The sequence below is a fragment of the Rhincodon typus genome, chromosome 35 (assembly GCF_021869965.1).
Source record: "Rhincodon typus isolate 14 chromosome 35, sRhiTyp1.1, whole genome shotgun sequence".
NCBI lineage: Eukaryota > Metazoa > Chordata > Chondrichthyes > Orectolobiformes > Rhincodontidae > Rhincodon > Rhincodon typus.
Window position 1 is genome coordinate 3,723,795 of NC_063366.1, and position 21,884 is coordinate 3,745,678.

Consider the following 21,884-nt stretch of genomic DNA (forward strand, 5'->3'; position numbering starts at 1 on the left):
TTGCAAATGACTCAGGTAGTAACCAGAGAGATCATTATCTTTGTCTTTCTGCTGTTTAGTTTAACCCTGAGTTGCTCGAATTTCCCTCAACAGAACGTCTTCCCTAGTCCTACATATGTTTTTGGCTTCTACGTGGACCACGATTAAATCTTTCCCCTCTGACCAAAGCCCAGAAGGGATGTACTGATCCTTGTCATCAGGTTAGCAACACAGTCTTTGGAACACTTTCTCTTTGCTGCAGAGGATAATATTTATTCCTCAAACTATTTCCTACTTGCACTACACTTCTCTTTTATTCTCCCACTTGAATGGCACTCTGTACCATGGTACTTTGGTCAGCTCGCTCATCCTCCCTGCAGTTTGTGCCCTCATCTATACTGGGGGCAAGAACCTCATACCTGCTGGACAAGGCATTGCCTGAGGCTCTTCCAAGGCAAAATTGTGGATCCCAATACCTGTATGAATCACAGTCACAGCCTGCAGTCCCTGATCAAGCACCAGATTTTTTTTGTAATTGATCTAAAAGGTGTGAATGTCTCCTGATACACAGTGTACAAGTAACTTACTCCCTTCCTAATATGTCGCAGTGCCTGCAGCTCTGACTCCAGCTCACCAACTCCCAGCTGAAGTTCCTCAAGCAGCCAAAACCTGCTACAGGTGTGGTCACTGTGGTTTGTACCGACATCCACTAGCTCCCACGTACTACAGCTGCAAGCCTTCATCTCCCCAGCCAACTCTAATCAAATTATTCATTCATTTTAATGTTAAATGCTCAAAAAGCAAATTTAACCCTTAGTAAGAGATACAGAAGAATTACCAACCTGTTTTCTTGTGACAACACTTTTTGGCTTAGACTGGCAGAAACAGGTTCCAGGTGTTCTCTGCATCTGTTTCTGTCTGCCACTGCTGCCCTAGTCCACTTCACAGTGACTCTGACTTTTTGCACATTCTTTGAAGTTCATTCCTTTAACTTCACAGTGATGCTGACTTGCTGCATACTCCTCCTAGTCTGAAAGGGAAAGGAGGGAAATGGCAGAGGTTGTATGCAGAAAGCAGTGACTTAAAATAATTGGTGGAAGGATTAGAGCGGAGTAACTTTTTTCACTAATTGTAATTCACTGTCTGAAAGGGTGGCAGAGGCAGAAACCTTCATCATATTTAAAAACACTCAGCTTTGAATTTGAAAGAATAACTTCTTCACATTCAAATGCGAATAAAGTAACTTCTCCACATTGACAATGTCCCATAAAACATAACAGAGAAGGTACAGCATTGATTAGACACAAGTCAAGATCCAGCTAAACTGTCACTGGAGTGTTGGATTAGCACATGGAACAGTCAAACACAAAACCCAAATCATGGTCAATACTCACCTACCTCAGTCACTCAGATACTCTTGTATCACCAACCTTAATGTGGTGTGATTGGGAGCAGGACATGTGCTTTGAGGTAGTGGTAGGACCATAAGACATAGGAGCAGAAGTAGTCCACTCATTGAAACTGCTTCGCCATTCAATGAGATAATGGCTGATCTGATAATCCTCAACTCCTCTTTCTTGCCTTTTACCCATGTCCCTTGACTCTCTTACTGATTAGAAATCTGTCTATTACAGCCTTAAATATTCTTAATGACCCAGTCTCAACAGCCCTCGATGTTAAAGAATTCCACAGATTCACTACCCTTCTTCAGCTCTGTCTTGAATGGGTGACCCATTATTTCTGAGATTATATCCTCATCTCCTAAACTCTCCCACAAGGGGAAACAACCTTTCCGCATCTATCATGTTCAGCCCTAGAAGAATCTTGTACTATGTTTCAATTAGACCCTGTTGAACCCTCTCGGAATCTGCATGTTTCAATAGATAATGTCACTGCAGATGATAGCCAGAACCCAAGGCTGATATTCAAATTCCACTATATCAGATGATAAAATATGAATTAAATAAACATCTGGATTGAAAGGCTAGCCTAACGGCAACTGCTGTCAATTGTCATGAAAAGCCCACCTCATTCATGACTGTCTTTTATAGAAGGAAATCTATCATCCTCACCTGGTCTTGTCCATGCTGTTGATCCATAGCAATGCTGTTAACCTATCCTCTGGAATAATTATGGATGGGAAATGATGCCCACAGCCAATTAATGAGCGAAAGGAAATAAGGAGATGGAGTCCACACCACATCCAGTGGTGGGAGGGTACACTGCAGCTCATAACTTTGAGGAATACCAGAGGTTTTCAAATTGAGAGTTCTGGAGTTATAGTCATACAGCTGAAAAACAGCTTCGGTACAACTCGTTCATGCCGACCAAGTTTCCAAAACTAAACGAGTTCAACTTGCCTGTGTTTGGCCCATATCCCTCTAAACCTTTTCTATTAATGTAACTGTCCAAAAGTCTTTTAAATGTTGCAACTTTACCTGCATATCCCACTTCCCCTGGCAGTTCATTTGACATACAAACCATCGTCTGCGTGTAAAAGTCGTTCTGGTTGTACTTGAGCCAGAGTGATTTAGGATGTTTGGGTTTTTGTTTGATATGGGGATCCTCTATCAGTACCTCATCTGTAGATTGTTCCTCACTCCTGGAGTTTACCTACTCTTCTCCATCAGTTTCCCTTCTCCTGACATAATGGACTTCACCACCTTGCACAGCCTCAGGAATCCAGACACAAAGACAGCACTGACACCTGCAGCTCTAACTTTACAACTTTAAATCAAATCAAACCTTAAGGTTGTTACAGAGATAGTAGGAACTGCCGATGCTGGAGAATCTGAGATAACACAGTGTAGAGCTGGATGAACACAGCAGGCCAAGCAGCATCAGAGGAGCAGGAAAGCTGACGTTTCGGGTCGAGACCCTTCTTCAGAAAAATGAAGAAGGGTTTCGACCAGCTCTACACCGTGTTAAACCTTAAGGTTGCCTACTTACGGGGGGAAAAGCATTCTGTGCCTGGCTTTGGAAATTAACCCCAGAGAAATCAACTCTGATACAATGAAAGTACTATACATTATTGTGCAGCCTGCTTTCGTTAACACTCTTGTCTCTTAGTCAGAAGGCTCTGGGTTCCAGTCTCACTCTGTTCACTTTAGAAGTGATGTTGATACTCCCATGCCATATTGAGGGATTGCTGAACTGTCATGATTTTTTAGATGAGTTAAACCAAAGCCCAATCTGCTTTCTAGTTGAACATGAAATATGCCATGACACTACACTATAGAAGAGCAGGGGAGTTATTGAGTCAGTGGATTTTCACAGCAAGGAAAGAGGCCTTTTGGCCCATCTTGTCTGTGACAGATATCAAAAATTCCATCTGTTCTCATTCCATTTTCCAGCACCTGGCCCATAACTTTTTATGCCATGGCATTTCAAGTGTTCATCTAAGTATGACCTATCCTGAAATACATCAAACAAATAATGTCACAAAACACATTATCTGGTCACTATCACATTAATATTTATGGGAGCTTGCTATGTCCAAACTGAAAGTCACATTCCAGACAGCAGATTGCAGAAGGAATTACATTTCAAAAATACTTAATTTCATTCTCCTCAAAGTGCTTTTGGATGCCTTGCACTTGTGAATGTTGATATAAAAATACAAATCTTTTTCCTTAGAGAAATATTATGGTTCCTTGAACTGGAAGTTATAAACTGACTGATAGAGAAGAATCCAGCCATTTTGATATTTACCAATATATTGGGGTTCCGTCCTTGGTTCGAACTATTCACAATCTATATGAATTACATGAATGCAGGGACAGAAAGTAAGATAGCCAAATTTTCAGATGACAATAGAATAGGTGGGACACTTAAGTTTGCAATGAAGTTTGCAATGAAGAGATTAGAGAGATAGGGAGGGATGAGGCCATGGAGGGATTTGAATACAAGCTCAAAATCCTCACTAAAACTAACACTGAGCTTTTCTAGGAAGACTGGGTTATTCCTCGAGTTTTATGCCTGGTACAGTGTTAGAACTGTGTCTAAACAATGGAACTTTCCTGAATGAATTAAAGGTCCATCAGCAGTACTGATTGAAGACAATCCCTTAAGATGTCCATTCCAGCTGACACCAGGGACTTTACCACCTTTCTTAAATGTCTTAAATTTAAATTTCCAGAATCTCTACTTCAACATAAATGAAAGGTGGAATATCTGACTGACCAGATGTGGGTTGATGGGAGTTTTATTTTGGCCACATTCAAGGACATACAGAGTTCGCTGTGTGAGGCTTGAAGAGACCGACAGTGGATGCAAATCTGTTGCCATGTGAACAGCAACACTGTAGCTATCTTCACACTGTAGGTCATGTGTATCTATGGTGGTTAGTTTAGTTTTGGCACAGGGGCAACTGATGTCAATGAGTTTCCCATCAAGATGGTATTTAATACTGAACCCAGAGAGCAGTTGATCTTTGAGGAGTGAATAGTCACTATCAGGTAGACTGTGAATAGAATGGGGACTATCACACAGCTTTGCTTGACACCAGTCTGGATTTTGAACATTTCTGTTTCAGATCTCCCACTCATGATAGTTACAGTCATATCTGCATGAAGTAATTGCAGAGTTGGGATCATAATCCCCAGAACCTCGCAACTTACTGAGTCAAATCATTTGGATGTATTGATGATGGTAATGAAGAGTCCTTGGTGTTGTTCTCAAACTGAAGGCTATAAAGCTGGGGGACTTTTCCTCATTTCAAGACTGTATGAACCCATCCTATGCAGATGGGAGGAAAAGGAACTTCCTCTGACGTCCTGATTTCAGGAACGTGACAATTGTACCAATCTTCAAGAAGGAAGATGAGTCATGCAGTATTGAAGTTTTCACTCTTGTCCACAACACAGAAAATCCTAACACACATTCTTCTGAATCACCTGTGGCTGAGAAGGTCCTCACAGAGACACAGTGGTATCTGTGCTCAAACAGGAGCTTCTATATCTATTGATGTCCTCATTTGGTGATGATGTTTCATGATCAGGTCAAAGGTTAAATTGCCTTGAAATGATTGGCCTGTTGGTGGGAGAGGTTTGAGATGGACCCTGCTGAGACAGACAGTGCTTTGGAACGACAACGCCCCTGTGTGAGCACTGGACGGTAAACAACACAGACAGCTCTCAGTGTGACAGAAGCAGGTGACACAGTTCTAAGTCCACGTGGATATGCCGGTGTCCTGTGAGACAGGTGAAATATATGAAACAATCCCGGCGCTGGAAGGGTTTGCCTCCTCTATGGGTCTATTGATATTCCACAATGTTAGACAACTATATGATGGCTTCATTACAGAACTATAGGATTTCTCCCCTTTGTGGGTATGTTATTCAATTGGGAGATACACTGACTATGTCAAAGCCTTATCACACACCTCATTACTGATTAGTTTCACTCCTGTATGAATGCATTGGTAAATACAGAGGTTCAGTGAGTTTGAGAATGATTTGTCTCTCATATTACACATGTGAAGGGATTTTCACCTTTGTGGATCCATTGATGCTTCAGGAGATTGAAGACTGGATGAAAACTTTGCCAGAGCAACAAAAAAGTTGCCCTCTTGCTGAATTCTCTGAAAGCCCGGGATTTTGAAAGACATCACGGTACCTTAATCACAAACCTCACTGTCAAAGGGTTACTCCCCTATTTCGAACCTCTGGTGCAGCAGGAATTTTGATGACCTAGAGAATGATTTGTCACACACCTTGTATATTGATGGTTTCTCCCCCATGTGACAGCATTGATGTGTGCAGAGGGTAGATGGATCTGAGAATGATTTAACACAGACCTTGCACGTGAATGGTTTCTCCCCAGTGTGAGTGTGTTGGTGTAGGCGGAGAGTTGATGATCCGAGAAGAGCTTATCACACACCATACAGCGGAAAGGCTTTTCTCAAGTGTGAGGGCGATGGTGCACACGGAGTGTCGATGAGTCTGAGAATGATTTGTCACACACCTCGCACATGAAGGATTTCTCTCCTGTGTGAATACGTCGGTGTTTGCGGTGATTCGATAATTCAGAGAATGATTTGTAGCACATCTCACAAGTGAATGGTTTTTCTCCTGTGTGAATGTGTTGGTACTTCAGGAGATCAGAGGAGTTAGTGAAAGCTCTCTGACAAAATCCACATCTGAAAGGTTTCTCTCCTGTATGAATCCATTGTGTATGCAGAGAATGATTTGTTACACAGTTCACATGTGAATTGCCTCTCCCGTGTGAATGCGTTAGTATGTACGGAAGTTTGATGAGTCCGAGAATGATTGGTCACACACCTCACACCTAAATGGTTTCTCCTGTGTGAATGCATTGGTGTTTGCGCTGGGTTGATGAGTTCGAGAATGATTTATCACACACTTCACATGTGAACGGTTTCTCCCAGAGTGAATACGTTGGTGTGCATGGAGGTTTGTTAACTTTGAAAATGGTTTATTGCATGCTTCACATGTGAATGGTTTCTCCCCCAAGCGAGTGCATTGGTGTTTGTGGAGTTTCAATGAGTCAGAGAATGATTTGTCACACACCTCTCATGTGAATGGTTTCTCCCCTGTGTGAATGCATTGGTGCTTCAGGAGATCAAAGGAATTGTTGAAAGCCTTCTCACAAACCTTGCGCATGAATGATTTCTCCCCTGTGTGGATGCGATGGTGCGCAAGGAGGGTAGATGAATTTGAGACTGCTTTGTTGCACACCTTACATGTGGGTAGCTTCTCACTAGATTGAATATGTTGGTCAGTTATGAGCATCAATAACCAGGCAAAGTCTTGGTTTTGCACCTCACATGAGCACAGTATCTTTTCCGTGAAGCTTCCAGTGTGTTAACAATCATACAATAGATGCAATTTGTGTTGGGAGATCTTATGAGCCTGTGGAGCCCTCCTTATACTTGAATAGCCTCTCCCCTGTAGAAATGAATCATGATTGAATCATGCTTGATTGAAGCTCTCACCCAGCATGGAGGCTACTCAACACTTCTTCCCAGCGTCACCCTGACTAATCACTGACAGCTGAATGTTCAGAAATCTTAGTTTTGATGGAAGGCTCCACACCACTGACCAGTTCCAGGTCTGATGATGTATCAAAGCTCATCTGACTCAAGTGATTTCCGGATGATGGTTTCACTGCCCAACCTTCTCTGTGTTGAGCAATGCTGTGAAGGGACTGGATATCTTCCCACAGTTGTGTAGTTGCTCCGTGGGTGATGGTCAGCATCTATCTGCAGTGTCTATCCGCAATGTATTCTCTGGTGTAGTACAGTGCAATTTTTCTGTAAAATAGGAAGAGGAAACATGATTTTCTCCAATTCTCTCATCTTTGCTGAAGGAGCTCACTCCTCAGTTAGAGACTCTTCCACACTGACTGCCAGTCTGCTATTTCCCTGTGTGGAGGATCAGATGCAATATCTTTCTTTTTCCTCACTTGACTGTCACATGCCCTCTGTTTTCAGCAGGGCAACTGGATAATGACCAGGAGCAGACAATGTGACTACTTTCTTTTCTCCAACCAGATCCCCACCTTCCCAGGCACTGTTAGGCCAATGGAAAAGGCAGTGGAGTGAGTGGGAAACAGACTGTCGATTCACTCTGAGCTTGTGCCAAGCTGGTGATGGCCAATTTACTCTGAGATCGTGTGTTTAATATTAAAAAAAGGAGAAATGTTATTTTATTAAACATTTATGGTTTCCCTTGCCTTCCAAAATTATTTGAGGAAAATACATTAGGAAGGAAGTGCTCAAAGCTGAGGAAAATATTGTTTCAGTGTAGCTGCTTGAAACTTTCTGGTTTATCGTGGGAATTTCGGTACACTGTAGTTGCTCAGTCTGCACATCCCAAATTCAGCTATCAGCCACAGCACTGGAGAGAACTATCAAATCCAAGCCCAGACTTTGTGAAAGGCTGATGCCTTGAGGTAAAATCTTTAAAGAAGACATTTTTAATAAATGTGTTGACAGGTATGACAGCCAAATTGCTACAGTACTGGATTAACAATCCCAAGATTGTGAGCTCAAATCCAACTTCTTAAAATTACTTTTCTTAAAAAAAGTATTTCATCAGATGTGAAGCTTTTTTAAATTTGATTTTGTGATGTGGGTGTTCCTTGCAAGTCCAGCATTTATTACCCATCCTAACTGCCCTTAAACTGAGTGGTATCATAGGTCATTTCAGAAGCCTGTTGTTGAATTATGGTATAGTTTCCAGACCAGACAGGCACTGTACCTTTATGGCAGTTACATGACAACATGTCATGTGACATTCCAGTACAAAAGGTACCTTCTTGCCTTCAGTCACTTTCTGTCTGTAATGGAGTCAATGTAGAGAGCTAGTCAGTTATTTGTATGCAATGTATTATCACACTTGTAAGCACGGAATCCAGAATAATTGTGCAAGTACACATCTAAATACTTCTTAAATGTTATAATAAAACCAAGAACTGTAGGTGCTGAAGATCTGAAACAAAAACAAAAACAGTTCTGATGAAGAGTCACCAGATTTGAAATGTTAGCTCTGTTTTCTCCCCACAAATACTGCCAGACTTGCTCAGTTTCTCCAGTAATTTCTATTTACCCTTCTTAATGTTATGAGGGTTTCCGCCTCGACCTCCATTATGGGCAGCAAGTTCCAAATTCCAACCATCCTCTGAGTGAAAAAATTTTCCTTACATTCCCTCTAAACTTTCTGCCCCTTACCTTAAACCTATGCCCCAAGCACTGATCCCTCCAACAAGGGAATACGTTTCTTCCTGTCTCCCCTATATATGCCCCTCATCGTATTACACATCTGAATCATGTCCCCGTTCAGTTGACTCTGCTCTAAGGAAAATAACTCAGTCTGTCAAAACTCTCTTCATGACTAAAACTTTCCTGTTCAGGCAAATGGAACTGGTAAATCTCCTCTGCACCCTCTCCAGTGCTATCACATCCTTCCTATAATGTGGATCCCAGAACTACGCACTGTTATAAAGTGGAGGTTGACCCCACACTGAGAACTAAAACCGAAACACCCAAAGAGGAGCACCTCGCCTATAATCTATAAAAGGAGTGTGAAAAGTGCTGTAACCTGCCTTTCAGCAACTTCTATTGGTTAAATAAAATAAACTCCTGACACTCACTTTACAATCAACAAGTAACAATTTATCTATCTTAAAGTCTTACAGTGAACAAATTAACTAAACTATTAACAAACCAAATAAATCCCTTCTAACTCCTTACTATTCCTGAATAAAACAAGATTCTAATGGTATGCTGTTCCAAGAAATACAAATACCACTTATATAAAATATAAACAGAACTTATTCTCTTGAAATTACAGTCAGGTTATGTGGTTTTCGGAATGCTCTGTGTCTTCTTTGAGAGTAACTGGCAAAGTGTGGCTGTTGGTTTGTGTGAAAGATGGAAGACCCCATACCCACAATGAGCAGGACAAATGTGATATACAGTTATACCATGCAGCAACTGTGAGAAACACTACATAGGACAGACGGGCAGGAAACTCAATTCTTCTGTCAGGAATATTAACTAGTGCTATGGGTACCTTTGTTATCTAGGTGGTGCTTTCTCTAAAACTTAGACAAGACTGTGAGAACCAGCGACTGTCTCTTGAGAACAGAGGGCTGTTAGCTCTGGCGGATGGCAGTTAGCTCTCTGGTATTTGTCCAACTGCCCCTTTTTATACCCTTGATGACATATCACTATTTCTTACAATAGGATTGGTTCTATGTTGTCAAAACCATCATATTTAAGTTGTTAAAAACCAAAAGAACTGCAGATGCTGTAAATCATATTTAAGTTGTTGGTTGGTTCGCCGAGCTGACTGGTTTTCTTGCAAACGGTTCTTTTCCCTTCGATGTGACATCATCAGTGCTGTATAGCCTCCGTTGAAGCACTATTGTTCTGTCCCACTCGGAATTTATATGGTCCTGTCTGTCATGGTGGCAGTCTTATTTCCGGTTTTGTACCGTAGTGGTATGTAGACAGGGTCTATTTCAACATGTTTGTCAATTGCATCGATGGTTGAAAACCAGGCCTCCAGGAATTCTCGTGCTTGTCTTTGTCTCACTTGTCCAAGTACTGTAACTTTGTCCCAGTCAAATTGATGTCCTTCTATATTGGAGTGTATAGAAACGAGGGAGAATTGGTCATGCCTTTTTGCTGCAAGTTGGTGTTCATGTATCCTGGTTGCGAGTTTCCTGCCCGTCTGTCCTATGTAGTGTTTCTCACAGTTGCTGCATGGTATTTTATATATCACATTTGTCCTGCTCATTGTGGGTATGAGGTCTTTCATCCTTCACACAAACCAACAGCCACACTTCGCCATTTACTCTCAAAGACCCAACAACAGTGAAACAACAGCAATATATTTCCAAGTCAAGAAGGTTAGTGGCTTGGAGGGGAACTTTCAGGTGCTGATGTTCCCATGTATCTGCTTCCCTTGTCCTAGGTGGAAGAGTTTGGGGGTTTAGAAGGTCCTTTGTAAGGATTTTTGGCAAATTTCTGCAGTGTATCTTGTAGATAGTACACACGGCTGCTACTGAGTGATTGTGGTGGAGGGAGTGGATGTTTGTGGATGTAGTACCAGTCAAGCAGCTGCTTTGTTTTGCATGGTGTCAAGCTTCAGGCACTGATCCAGGCAAGTGGAGAATATTCCATCACGCTCTTTACTTGTGCTATGTAGGTGATGGACAGGCTTTAGGGAGTCAGGAGGTAAATTACTGGCTGTAATAATCCAAATCTCTGACCTGCTCTTGTAGCAACAGTATTGACATGGTGAGTCCAGTTGAGCTTCTTGTGACTGTTCATCTCCAAGATGATGATAGTGAGGGATTTAGTGATGGTAACACCATTGAATATCAAGGGGCAGTGGTTCGATTGTCTCTTATTGAAGATGGTCATTGCCTGGCATTTGTGTTGCGCAAATGTTATTTGCCACTTTTCAGCCCAAGCTTGAATGTTGAACAGGTCTTGTTGCATTTGAACATGGACTGCTTCAATATCTCAGGAGTCGCAAACGGTGCTGAACATTGTGCAGTCATCGGCGAACATCCCCACTTCTGACCTTACGATGGAGAACAGGTGATTGATGAAGCTGCTGAAGATGGTAGGGCCTAAGGCATGGCCCTGAGGAAACTGAATTTCAGATATTTGACTCAAGAAGAACCTATGATATACATTATGCCACCAAACATGCAAAACATAGCTAACATTTAAGGCATAAACAGTTAAGAATCAACCTCATTACTGTGGATATTGAGTCACGCGTGGGCCAGATCAGGTTGAGATGGCAGATTTTCTTCCCTAAATGACATTACGGAAACAGACGGGTTTTCACGACAATCGTAGTTGTTGTCAAGGTCACCATGACTGAGGTTAGCTATCAATTACAGATTTTATTAACTACACTGAATTCCATGACCTGCCACAGTGATACTTGAATCACTAAAGAATGAGTTCAATGATATTGCTCCTGTGTTCCCTGTCCCCTGACACAGAATTACAGTGAGAAACAGACCTTTGGGTCCAGTTGGTTCAGGTTGGTGTTCATGCTTCACACAAGCCTCCTCTTACCCTCTTTATCTCACTCTATCAGCAGATCCTTCTGTTCCTTTCCCCTTCATGTACTTATCTAGTTTCCCCTGAAAGGCATCTCCACTCTTCACCTCAACTACTCCATGTTCTGAAACTTAACTTCCAAAAACATGGAATTTACTGAAATTGAAAAGTGGAATCGTAATAAAACCACTTAAACTTTAAAAAATTAAATAATGTGCTTCAGGGAAGAGAGAAGAAATCAAGTCCTGTGCTTTCTCTCCACAGATGCTGCCAGCCCTGCTGAGTTTCTCTAGCAATTTCTGTTTTTGATCAAGAACAAAACAGTTCCCCAGATCAAAGACATTTGATTTAATTGCTCCTCCTCCAACATGGGTACACCATCCAGCAATTTTACATCACAAGAATGTTTCTTCATACTGGATATTCAGCCCTAATCATTTATGTGGATATAATGAGATACAATCCATATAAACATTGCTTTGTCAATCACTGGATATTCAGTGCTGAACTGAGACAGGATTTCACTGGTCTCTCCTGGAAATGAATCCTGTACCTCTTCCTGTGCATGGTGTACCTGTTCCTGACCAACTTCAGGAAATGACAGTGAAAGCCAGGGATGGTAATGGAGAACTTTTCGTAGAATCACACATCATCACAAAATATACCGGCACAAAATGAGTGAGGCAGAGCCCCACTGTCAGGGAAGCCATCTGTCAATTGACGTCTCAAACGAAGTACTTTCTGCTCTCTCTGAGGTCAGGGTAAAAAAAACATGGCACTGTTCTGAAGAAAAATAGGGGGTAATCTGTGATGCCAATACTAATCCCACAATCGACACCAATAGAAAATAGATTATGTAATCATCATCACGTTACTGTCTTTGGGAACTTGCTGTGCACACACTTCCTACATTATAACAGTGATCACATTACAAAAGTACGTAATTAGCTGTAAAGCACTTTGGGATGTCTTGTGGTGGTAAACGACTCAACATAAATGCAAGTCTTTCTTTTTGATCTTGTCTGTGGAGGTTACAGACAGAAGCTGATCGGGGATCTTGAAAAGATTTGACAACTCCTAGATCCGAAAACACGGATAGAGAACTGACCTTTCACAGTCCACAGGATAATAACCAGCTCCTAACACACAATAATCGAACATTCTTGACAATGCTACACAACTATCAAAGATGCCCACCACTCCATACCCCGTCCGCACTTGGGAAAATCAGATCACAATGCTGTGTTCCTCCTCCCAGCTTACAAGCAGAAATTGAAACATGAGGACCAAGTACAGAAAGTAGTACAGTGCTGGTTTGAGGCAGCGGAAGAGCTTCTACAGGACTGCTTAGAATCAGCAGCCAACCTAAATGAATATGCCATCACCATCACAGACTTCATTAGCAAGTGTGTGGAGGACTGTGTGCCAAAAATGTTAAACTGAATGTTCCCCAACCGGAAACCATTGACGAACTAGAAGATCCACTGCCTACTGAAGTCCAGCTGTGTGGCGTTCAAGTCGGACCTTATGAAGAAAACCAAATATGACCCTCATAAGGCCATTAAAGATGCCAAGAGGCAATGGCAGACTAAGCTAGAGACCCAAACTAACCACATGGACACCCGCCGTTTGTGGCAAGGCCTATATGATTTAACAGGCTGCAAGACAAAGCAGAACAGCGGACAAAAATACATCCCTCTCTGATGCACTCAATGCTTTTTACTCTCATTTCGAACAGAAGATCAGTGAAATGGTATCACCTGCCCCAATAGCCTCGTATGCACTTATTCCTTCAGTCACCACTGCAGACGTCAGATCGGCCTTCTTCAGAGTGAACTCTCAGAAAATGATTGGCCTAGATGGAGTCCCCAGCCATGCACTCATCTTGTTCATATCAGCGAGTGACAGCCTGAAGTCCCCACCTGCTTCAAGAAGACTACCATCATCCCGGTACTAAAGAGCCTCAATAACCTCAATAACAATCGCCCAGTGGCTCTGACATTCATAATTATGGGGAGGTGATGGCATAGTGGTATTATCGCTGGACTGTTAATCCAGAGACCCAGATAATGTTCTGGGAACCTGGATTCAAATCCCGCCACTGCAGATGGTGGAATTTGAATTCAATAAATATCTGGAATTAAGAATCTAATGATGACCGTGAATCTAATGTCGATTGTCAGAAAAACCCATCTAGTTTACTAATGTCCTTTAGGGAAGGAAACTGCCATCCTTATCTGGTCTGGCCTACATGTGACTCCAGACCCACAGCAATGTGGTTGACTCTGAACTGCCCTCTGGGCAATTAGGGATGGTCAACAAATGTTGCCTAGCCAGTGACGCCTTCATCTCATAAATGAATAAAGGAAGTACTTTGAAAGGTTAGTCGTGGCTCATATCAACTCAAGCCTCCTAGACTGCCTCGATCCCGATCCCTTGCAATTCACCTACAGTCATAGCAGATCCATGGCCATAAGTCATCTTCCTTGCCCTACACTCATCCCTGGAGCATCTGGATAACAAGGATACCTACGTCAGGCTCCTACTTACTGATGACAGCTCCGCTTTAGCACCATAATTCCAACCAAAATAATCTCCAAATTCTGATACCCAGGTCTCTGGTCTGCCTTCTATAAGTGGAATCTTGACTTCCTGACCCACAGACTGTAATCAGTGAGAATAGGCAACAACACCTCCTCCACAATAATCCTCAACACTGGTGCCCTGTAAGGCTGCACACTCAGCCTGTATTCCCTATACATTCATGACCGTGTGGCCAAATGCCATCCTAACTCCATCTACAAGTTCGCTGACAACACCATCGTTGTATGCCAGATCTCAAACAATTACAAGAGAGAATACAGGAAAGAGATAGAATGCCTGGTGGCATGGTGTAAAGATGACAATCTCTCTCTCTCAATGTTAGCAAAACAACTGATTTCAGGAAGCAAGGTGGAAGGCACACCCCTGTTTATATCAATGGAGCTGAGATGTAGATAGTCAACAGCATCAAGTTCTTAGCAGTGATGATGACCAATAATCTGCCTGGTCCACCCACGCTGATGTGATGATCAAGATAGCACAACAAAACCTCTACCTCTTCAGTAGGCTGAGGAAATTCAGCATTCCATAAGGACTGTTACTAATTTTTATAGAAGCACCATAGAAAGCTTTCAATATTGATGCATCACGGTTTGGTATGGCAACTGCTCTGCCCAAGACTGTAAGAAACTACAGAGTTATGAACACAGTTCAGTCCCTCATGCAAACTAATCTTCCATCACTGACTTCATCTATACTTCTCACTGCCTTGGGAAGGCAGCCAACGTAATCAAAGACCCCTTCTAACCTGTTCTGTCAGGCAGAAGATACAAAAGCTTAAACAATGTACCAACAGATTCAAGAACAGCTTCTTCCTCACTGTTATTAGACTTCTGAATGGACTTCTCAAATTTTAAACTTAATGTTGATATCACTCTTTGCGCACCTTCTCTACAGCTGTAACATTGTATTCCTTGCTCTGTTCTATTAGCCTCATGAACTTCATATGATATGATCTGTCCGTACTGCACACAAAACAAAACTTTTCACTTACCTACATGTGACAATAAAAAATCAAATAAAATCAATAGGAAATCTGTAAGAATCCTCAGACACTCTGCACCTCCTAGAAAATTACAGATCACCTTCTCATATTCAGGAATGAGACATTAACAAAACTCAGCCTGGAAATCAGAAGGAAAATGCTTCCAATAAACACACTCAATATCCAACACACAGCTCCAGTCAAACAGTTCAGCACAAAGCACCGAGTAAACAGCTCTCTCAGCTGGATCTTCTCACACAGCATAAGGGACATTTCCACCCCTGATTGCCCACAGGATAGTCAGACTGCCTGAAGATTGGTGTGGATACTATGGGGTACAATTTGTATAAAAGCTGTTCCTTCACTCACCATCTCCTCACTTGGTTTTCAGTCCCTATAGGAAGTGAACCAGCTCTGGAAGAGGAGAGAATGGGCAGAGTGGGTGGGCTCTCTGATTGACGTCTCTCACAGTCAATCCAAATATTTCTGCAGCAACATGAGTTTCCTGAAGCTTGGGAAGCTGACCGGTGAAATGGAGGTGACTTTGAGCAGCAGATCAAGTGGGGATTTAAACTTTCATTGTACCCATCTGAATAAATCCTCACTTAATGCACAATGTCGACAGTGGTGACGTACTAATATGGAGGGACATAGAAGCGATGGAAGGTGTCTTGGATCGCAGCGTGTATTCAAGCGGTTCTTTTCAGATTCGGGTAAATATAATTAAGAGAAGGCTCAACAACAGCAATTTGCATATATATGAATGTTTATTAAGGAAAAATAAATAATTATAATGGTAATAATAAATGGTTATAGTGGTTATAATAAATGGAAGAGAAAATAGAAAAGCAACAAGTTTCATGCCTTTCTCGAGAAAGAAGCAGTCTCCTGTTCTTCTGCCTATCGGGGACCCCTCAATCGATGGTTGGTCTGGAGGCTTAGGTTCGTTTCTGGCACTGATCGTGATTATGAGCCGAAGCAAAGTCCAGCGGCAGCCTGGAATGAAACTCTCTCTCTCTTTTATAGTGTGACAGACAGCCAGCACAAAGAAAACAGATACAGCAAGACAAAACTGCTGGCTGGTACAGACAACACAGGGTGGGAAAACAAGTGCAGGCGTCATCTTCGGCTCGTACTGTTCACAGGACTCATTCAAGGTCATGCAGCTTGTTAAATATTGTTCTAAACTTTTCCAGTCTATTTTCCGATCCTGTACAATCTATTTTCTCATGCAGCTGTCGAATATCATCATTAATTTTTAGCCCTTTGGCCCATCCTATATAGAAGGTGGAGATTGATCAGGTGATGCAGGAGTGACACTGTGATTCATTTTCTGCTTTGGTCCCCGCATGCTGATATCTGAAAGCCCCGTCTTGTCCAGGGTCATCTTTTATGTCGCATCACCTTGCCTCAGCTCCAATTTCTTAGGCTCCACATTCACTTTGTCCACATCCTCTGCCAGGATATCCTGGTCTATTTGCAGGTATAGCCATTACCTGAACAGTTCTTGAACATCCCACACACTTCTCTACCTTTGTTTTGTTGTGACTCTACTCAGCAAATTTCAAAATTTATTTAAGGGAAAATACTGAGGATGCTGGTGATCTGAAATAAAAACAGAGAATGCTAGGTTTGGCAGCATCTTTGGAGAGAGAAGCAAAGTTAATGTTTAAATTTAACAAAGTAATGTTTAACATGTCAGAGTCCGATATGACTTATTTGGAACTCCCATTTTAGACCCTAAAACATGAGATACTGGAGAAAAATGAAGCTATTTGGCCCATAATATCAGTTCCACCATTCGATCATGGCTGATATATTTCTCAACCTCACTTTCTTACCTTCTCGCCATAACCTTTGATTCCCTTACTAATCACGAATCTGTCTCTGCCTTAAATACACTTAATGACTTGGGCTCCACAGCCTTTTGTGGAAATGAATTGTACAGATTCACCACCCTCTGGCTAAAGAAATTCTTCCTTATCTCAGTTCTAAAAGGTTGTCCCTTCAATCTGAGGCTGTGCTTTCGGGTCCTGGTCTCTCCTACTGGTGGATGCATCTTCTCCATATCCATTCTTTCCAGGTTTCTCAGTATTCTGTAAGTTTCAATGAGATCTCCCTCATCCTTCTAAACTCCATCAAGTACAGACAAAGAGTCTTCAACATATATGACAATGTTGCTCATATGACAAGCCCTTCATCTCTGAGATCATTCTTGTGAACCTCCTCTGCACCCAGTCCAGGGCCAACACATCCTTCCTTAGATATGCGGCATAAAACTGCTCACAATATTCCAAATGTGGTCTGACCATAGCCTTAAACAGCTTGAGCTGCTCATCTCTGCTCTTGTATTCTAGCCTTATCAAAATGAATTCTTACATTGTATTTGCTTCCTAACTGCCAACTGCTTCTGCATGTTAACCTTAAGAAAATACTCAACTCGATTTCCGAAGCCTTTCCCATTTAAAAAATAGTCTATGCCCTTATCCTTCCTACTAAACTGCATAATCTTTCACTTTCCCACATTGTCTTCCATCTGCCACTTCTTTGCCCATTATGCTACCTCAACACTACCTGTCCCTCCACTTATCTTTGTGTCATCTGTAAACCTAGTAACAATGTCCTCAGTTCCTTTGTTCAGATCATTCACATACAACGTGAATAGTTGTGGTCCCAACACTGACTTCTGCAGAACTCCACGAGTCATTGGCTGTCATCGTGAAAAATAGCCCTTAAAAAAAGTTAAAAAAAACCAGAATCCTTCAGTCAGCTACACTGAAGGAAGATTTTCCACAGCTTCTAGCATTTTCCGCTCACTTTTCCTAAACAAGTTTTGAAAATAAAGGGAGAAATTTCAAAATCTCTGTTGAATTGATATTTCTCCTGAGTTTTTTTTATATTAAACACATCTCAAAGGACAAACTGGTCCTACAGCACGACTTGAGCTCATACTGAATTGAGAGGCTGTTTTCCACTCACTCTGCTATTTTTTCCATTGCCCTCACTGTGCCTTGCAAGATGGAGCTGGGCAGAAGAAAGAAAGTAGCCACACTGTCTGCTTCTGGTCACTATCTGCTGTCCCTGCATAATACATATACATATTAATCAATTAAAACTTTCTAACTGATTAAAGATTTAGCACCATCCTAATTTTGTTTAATACATCCTCATCAATGATGTGAACCTTTGATCTTTTACTTATAAATTCTGTGTCTGATATTACCTCTCTCACTAACACCTGAAGGAGTAAGGCTCGGAAAGCTTGTGTTTTCAAATAAACCTGTTGGACTACAACTAGGTTCGTGTGATTTCTGACCTTGTCAGTCAAGTTAGTGAGACGTAATTTGCCATGCACAAGGCCATACTGACTCTTCCTAATCAGTTCTTGTCTTTCCAAATGCATTTAGATCCTGTGTCTCAGAATCTCCTCCATCAACTTACCCACCACTGATGTCAGGCTCACCAGTCTATAGTTCCCAACCTAAAATGTCAATTTTCCTGCTCCTCTGATGCTGCCTGGTCTGCTGTGATCCTCCAGCTCTACACTTTGTTATCCCTGACTCCAGCATCTGCAGTTCTTGCTATCTCCCAGTCTATAGTTTCCTGTTTTTTCCCTACTACCTTTCTTAAATAATGGCACCACGTTAGCCACCCTCCAGTCTTCCGGCATCTCATCTGTGCCTGTTGATAATACAAATATCTCTGCTAGGGGCTCTGCAATTTCTTCCCTAGCTTCCCATAATGTCCTGGAATATGCTTAGATTTAGATTTGTTTAATATTGCCACATGTACCTAAATGCAATGAAAAGTCTTGTTTGCCATGTTATTTGCCAAGTGTCACCACTCTCTGGCACCATTTTGGATCACTGATTATATTGCATGATATTACTGCAATCACTTTGGTATTTTTGTCTCAACAGTTCATCTTTTCCATTTTCTTCTCAGTTGGCTTCTCCTTCTCTACTCCTCCAGTCGCTGCTGCTTGACATCAGCTGGGGACTTGGTAAAGGGCTCCTCCTGTCTGCTGCCGCTGCTGTGTCTGCCGCATCTGAGCTGGAGCCAGCCATGGGTCTGGCGCAGCACAGCACCTGGCCTCTTGCAAGAGAACATCAGGGCAACTAAAAGGGGGAGACACATGACCAGGTCCCAGGGATCTAGATTTATGCGTTTTAAGACCTCCAGCACCACTTCTACTGTAATATGGACTCTTTTCAAGACATCACTATTTATTTCTCTGAGCTTCCATGTCTTTCTCCATGGTAAATACTTATGCAAAATATCCATTTAGGATCTCACCCATCTCCTGTGGTTCCACACATAGATGGGTTCGTTGATCTTTAAGGGGCCCTATTCACTCCCCAGTTGCTCTTTTGCCCTTAATATACATATAGAATCTCTCTGGATTCTCCTTTACCTTATCTGCAAAAGCTATCTCATGTCCCCTTTTTGCCCTCCTGATTTCCCTCTTAAGTGTACTCTTACACCCCCTCTACCAGCCTCAACCTTCCCTCTTACCTCACTACTGCTTAGGTTCCCACCCCACTGTCAGATTAATTTAATCCCGCCAGATTAGCTCTAGAACGTCTCCCCACAAGGATATTTGTCCCTTTCCAGTTCAAGTACAACTTGTGCAGGTCCCTTCCCACCCAGAAGAGATCCCAATGATCCAAAAATCTGAATAATCCTGTATAAACTCAGCATCCTTTCAGAGAAGCATCAGGTACAAGTCTCTTGCTGTCTGACCAAGAAGACAATGAGATACTCAGCGGTTAGAAATGCTTCAGCTTCTGATGACCAGCACAAGCAACTGGGGGAGGAGCCATTCCTGGGGTATTAATGGAGGTATTTCAATTAGCCTCAGTATCTCTGATCTGTGGAAAAAGAGAACCAACCAGGAGGATAACTGAAAGGTACTCATGGTTAACAAATTGTTCTAAATGTTCTTTCCAGTGTCAACAGATGTCATTGTCATCGTAAGGAAGAGAAACATCGATCCTGTGAATGAAGAGGACTTGTCCATTTGACCTCAGTCTAACAATGGACCTGGTGATTTCAAAAAAATCCACATGTCAAAATCGATTTCTTTAGCTTTTTGTTCCCACCAAATGTCTTTAGGCATCAGCCTCGAGCTGTTGAAATGCTGCCTTCTTGAGAAGTGACCTTGGGTTGTTCTGTTTGTTACATGAAGCCTGATTATTTTTGTTCCAGGAGGTCACATATTTGAGTGTTATGTTCACTGAGCCAGTCCTGGTGACGGTGATGCTCAAACCCTCTGGACACCAGAGTTCAGCCCAGCTGACTATATTGATCCCATTGTTTTGAAAAAGTTGAATATGTGGAGATTTTCTAGATTGGTCATGAGCTGCAACCGAAATTCCTGTTTTCATTTGGGCCGTTTTTGGGCTGAGACATTGATCTTCTTCCTCTTGGACTTTGGGCCTTGTGATGATTTGGTGCTGTGTGAATGTTCGTCACTGATTTAACAAATCCAGCAGCATCTGAGCCTCACAGGGGTCAAGTGATACAGACAGCACTTAGAACTTTGGCTCTGCATTATTTACTCCTTCGAGATGAAACTCTGACAACAGCAACAATTTTGGAACAAAAAGAAGAGGAGAATAAAGGTAATTTTAGGGAGATGCATGTAGAAGATTGAGGGAATTGTTAAACCTGACTGATGGCTACAGAAGCATAGTGGTGAATGCAGGGCCCAAGATCAGAAGGTTGGAAATTAGAAAGCCTCCAAAAGACTCCAGGTGTTCTGTACAGACATTTGCACAATCCCATTCACTGTTTATTGAGATGTAACCTTTACATAAAATGAGTGAGAAAATTTGGAGATGCTTCCTTTCTTTTCTTCTAGGTTTTGGTCTTACTTAGCGTAGTCAATGACAAAATGGCAGAAAAACAAATGTGTGCTATACTCTTTACTGACTTGTTTACTGAATATATATAGATACAATAAGTATTTTCACAAGACTGGCAATTGACCTTCCCACATGATAAGGGTCAATCCTTGGGTGGTCAAACTGCCAGACGAATCATTTGCACAACTTCAGTGGTTGATCAGCCCTCCTCTCCTCTGACTGTTGCTGTTATGATCCCAAATTCTGATAGTACTGGATATCTCAGATCCCAGAGTGAAACCTAGCTTAAAAGAGCATAGATTTTATCCTTGCAGTTTATCATGCTGGTCAATTAATTAATATATTTATATAAGGCTGCCAATGTTTTTTTTAACAAATCAACTTAAAATTATTGCATAAAAGAATAAAAAGAAGACTATACAAGACAGTCTAGAAATATCTTAACATAACAGCAAGAATAACATTTAATCATTTTCCCAGCAATATCCTTTGCAGTCACTCAAGCCAAGTGAAGTATCACTCCTATCTTAAATTTTTGATTTCTTTCTCAGTTAGCTCTTTACAGCCCATTTCTCTGTATTGCTGAAAGAGCTTAAGGGTTCTTTCCAGTTCTACTTCTTTTCAATTCTGATGGCCTGGAGACTTCTTTCCAGCCAGAAGACATCCACAAAAACTAACAGCCTAGAGACTTTTACAAAATAAACACTGCCTTGTACTGATATAAAACTGTTGTAAACTGAACGTGATTCTGGTTTCTGACCGTCTGTCTTTCTGTACTTCTAAAGGTTCCACTGTCTAAACACTTTCCTGTCATTTAACTCACATGCATTCTTGGTAATTATATTTGTACTCACTTTTAAAGAAGTTACTTGCTCACCTTTTTTTCAAAAAATGTTGCCCT

At 41.7% G+C, this 21,884-nt stretch overlaps 2 protein-coding genes across 4 annotated transcripts in view; both read right to left on the reverse strand.

Moving 5' to 3' along the window:
- LOC109934414 (zinc finger protein 271-like) overlaps nucleotides 1–15,530 on the reverse strand; it is a 39,574-nt gene extending 24,044 nt beyond the window's left edge. Inside the window, exons 1-3 of one of the 3 annotated variants that reach the window (XM_048616802.1) lie at nucleotides 15,486–15,530; nucleotides 4,599–7,252; nucleotides 822–1,009 (exon numbers count right to left, since the gene is read on the reverse strand). The gene's annotated coding sequence lies outside the window, so the exon portion shown is untranslated. Of the gene's footprint in view, nucleotides 1–821; nucleotides 1,010–4,598; nucleotides 7,253–10,719; nucleotides 10,882–15,485 lie in introns of those variants that run through there. The other 2 variants (XM_048616801.1, XM_048616803.1) reach the window with 2 other exon arrangements.
- LOC109934594 (gastrula zinc finger protein XlCGF71.1-like) lies at nucleotides 5,881–6,731 on the reverse strand. Its single transcript, XM_020533316.1, has 3 exons — nucleotides 6,594–6,731; nucleotides 6,224–6,509; nucleotides 5,881–6,134 (listed from the first exon to the last, which is right to left on the reverse strand). The coding sequence occupies exons 1-3, from the start codon at nucleotides 6,729–6,731 to the stop codon at nucleotides 5,881–5,883; spliced, it is 678 nt and encodes a 225-aa protein (XP_020388905.1).
- Nucleotides 15,531–21,884: the final 6,354 nt, after the last annotated feature.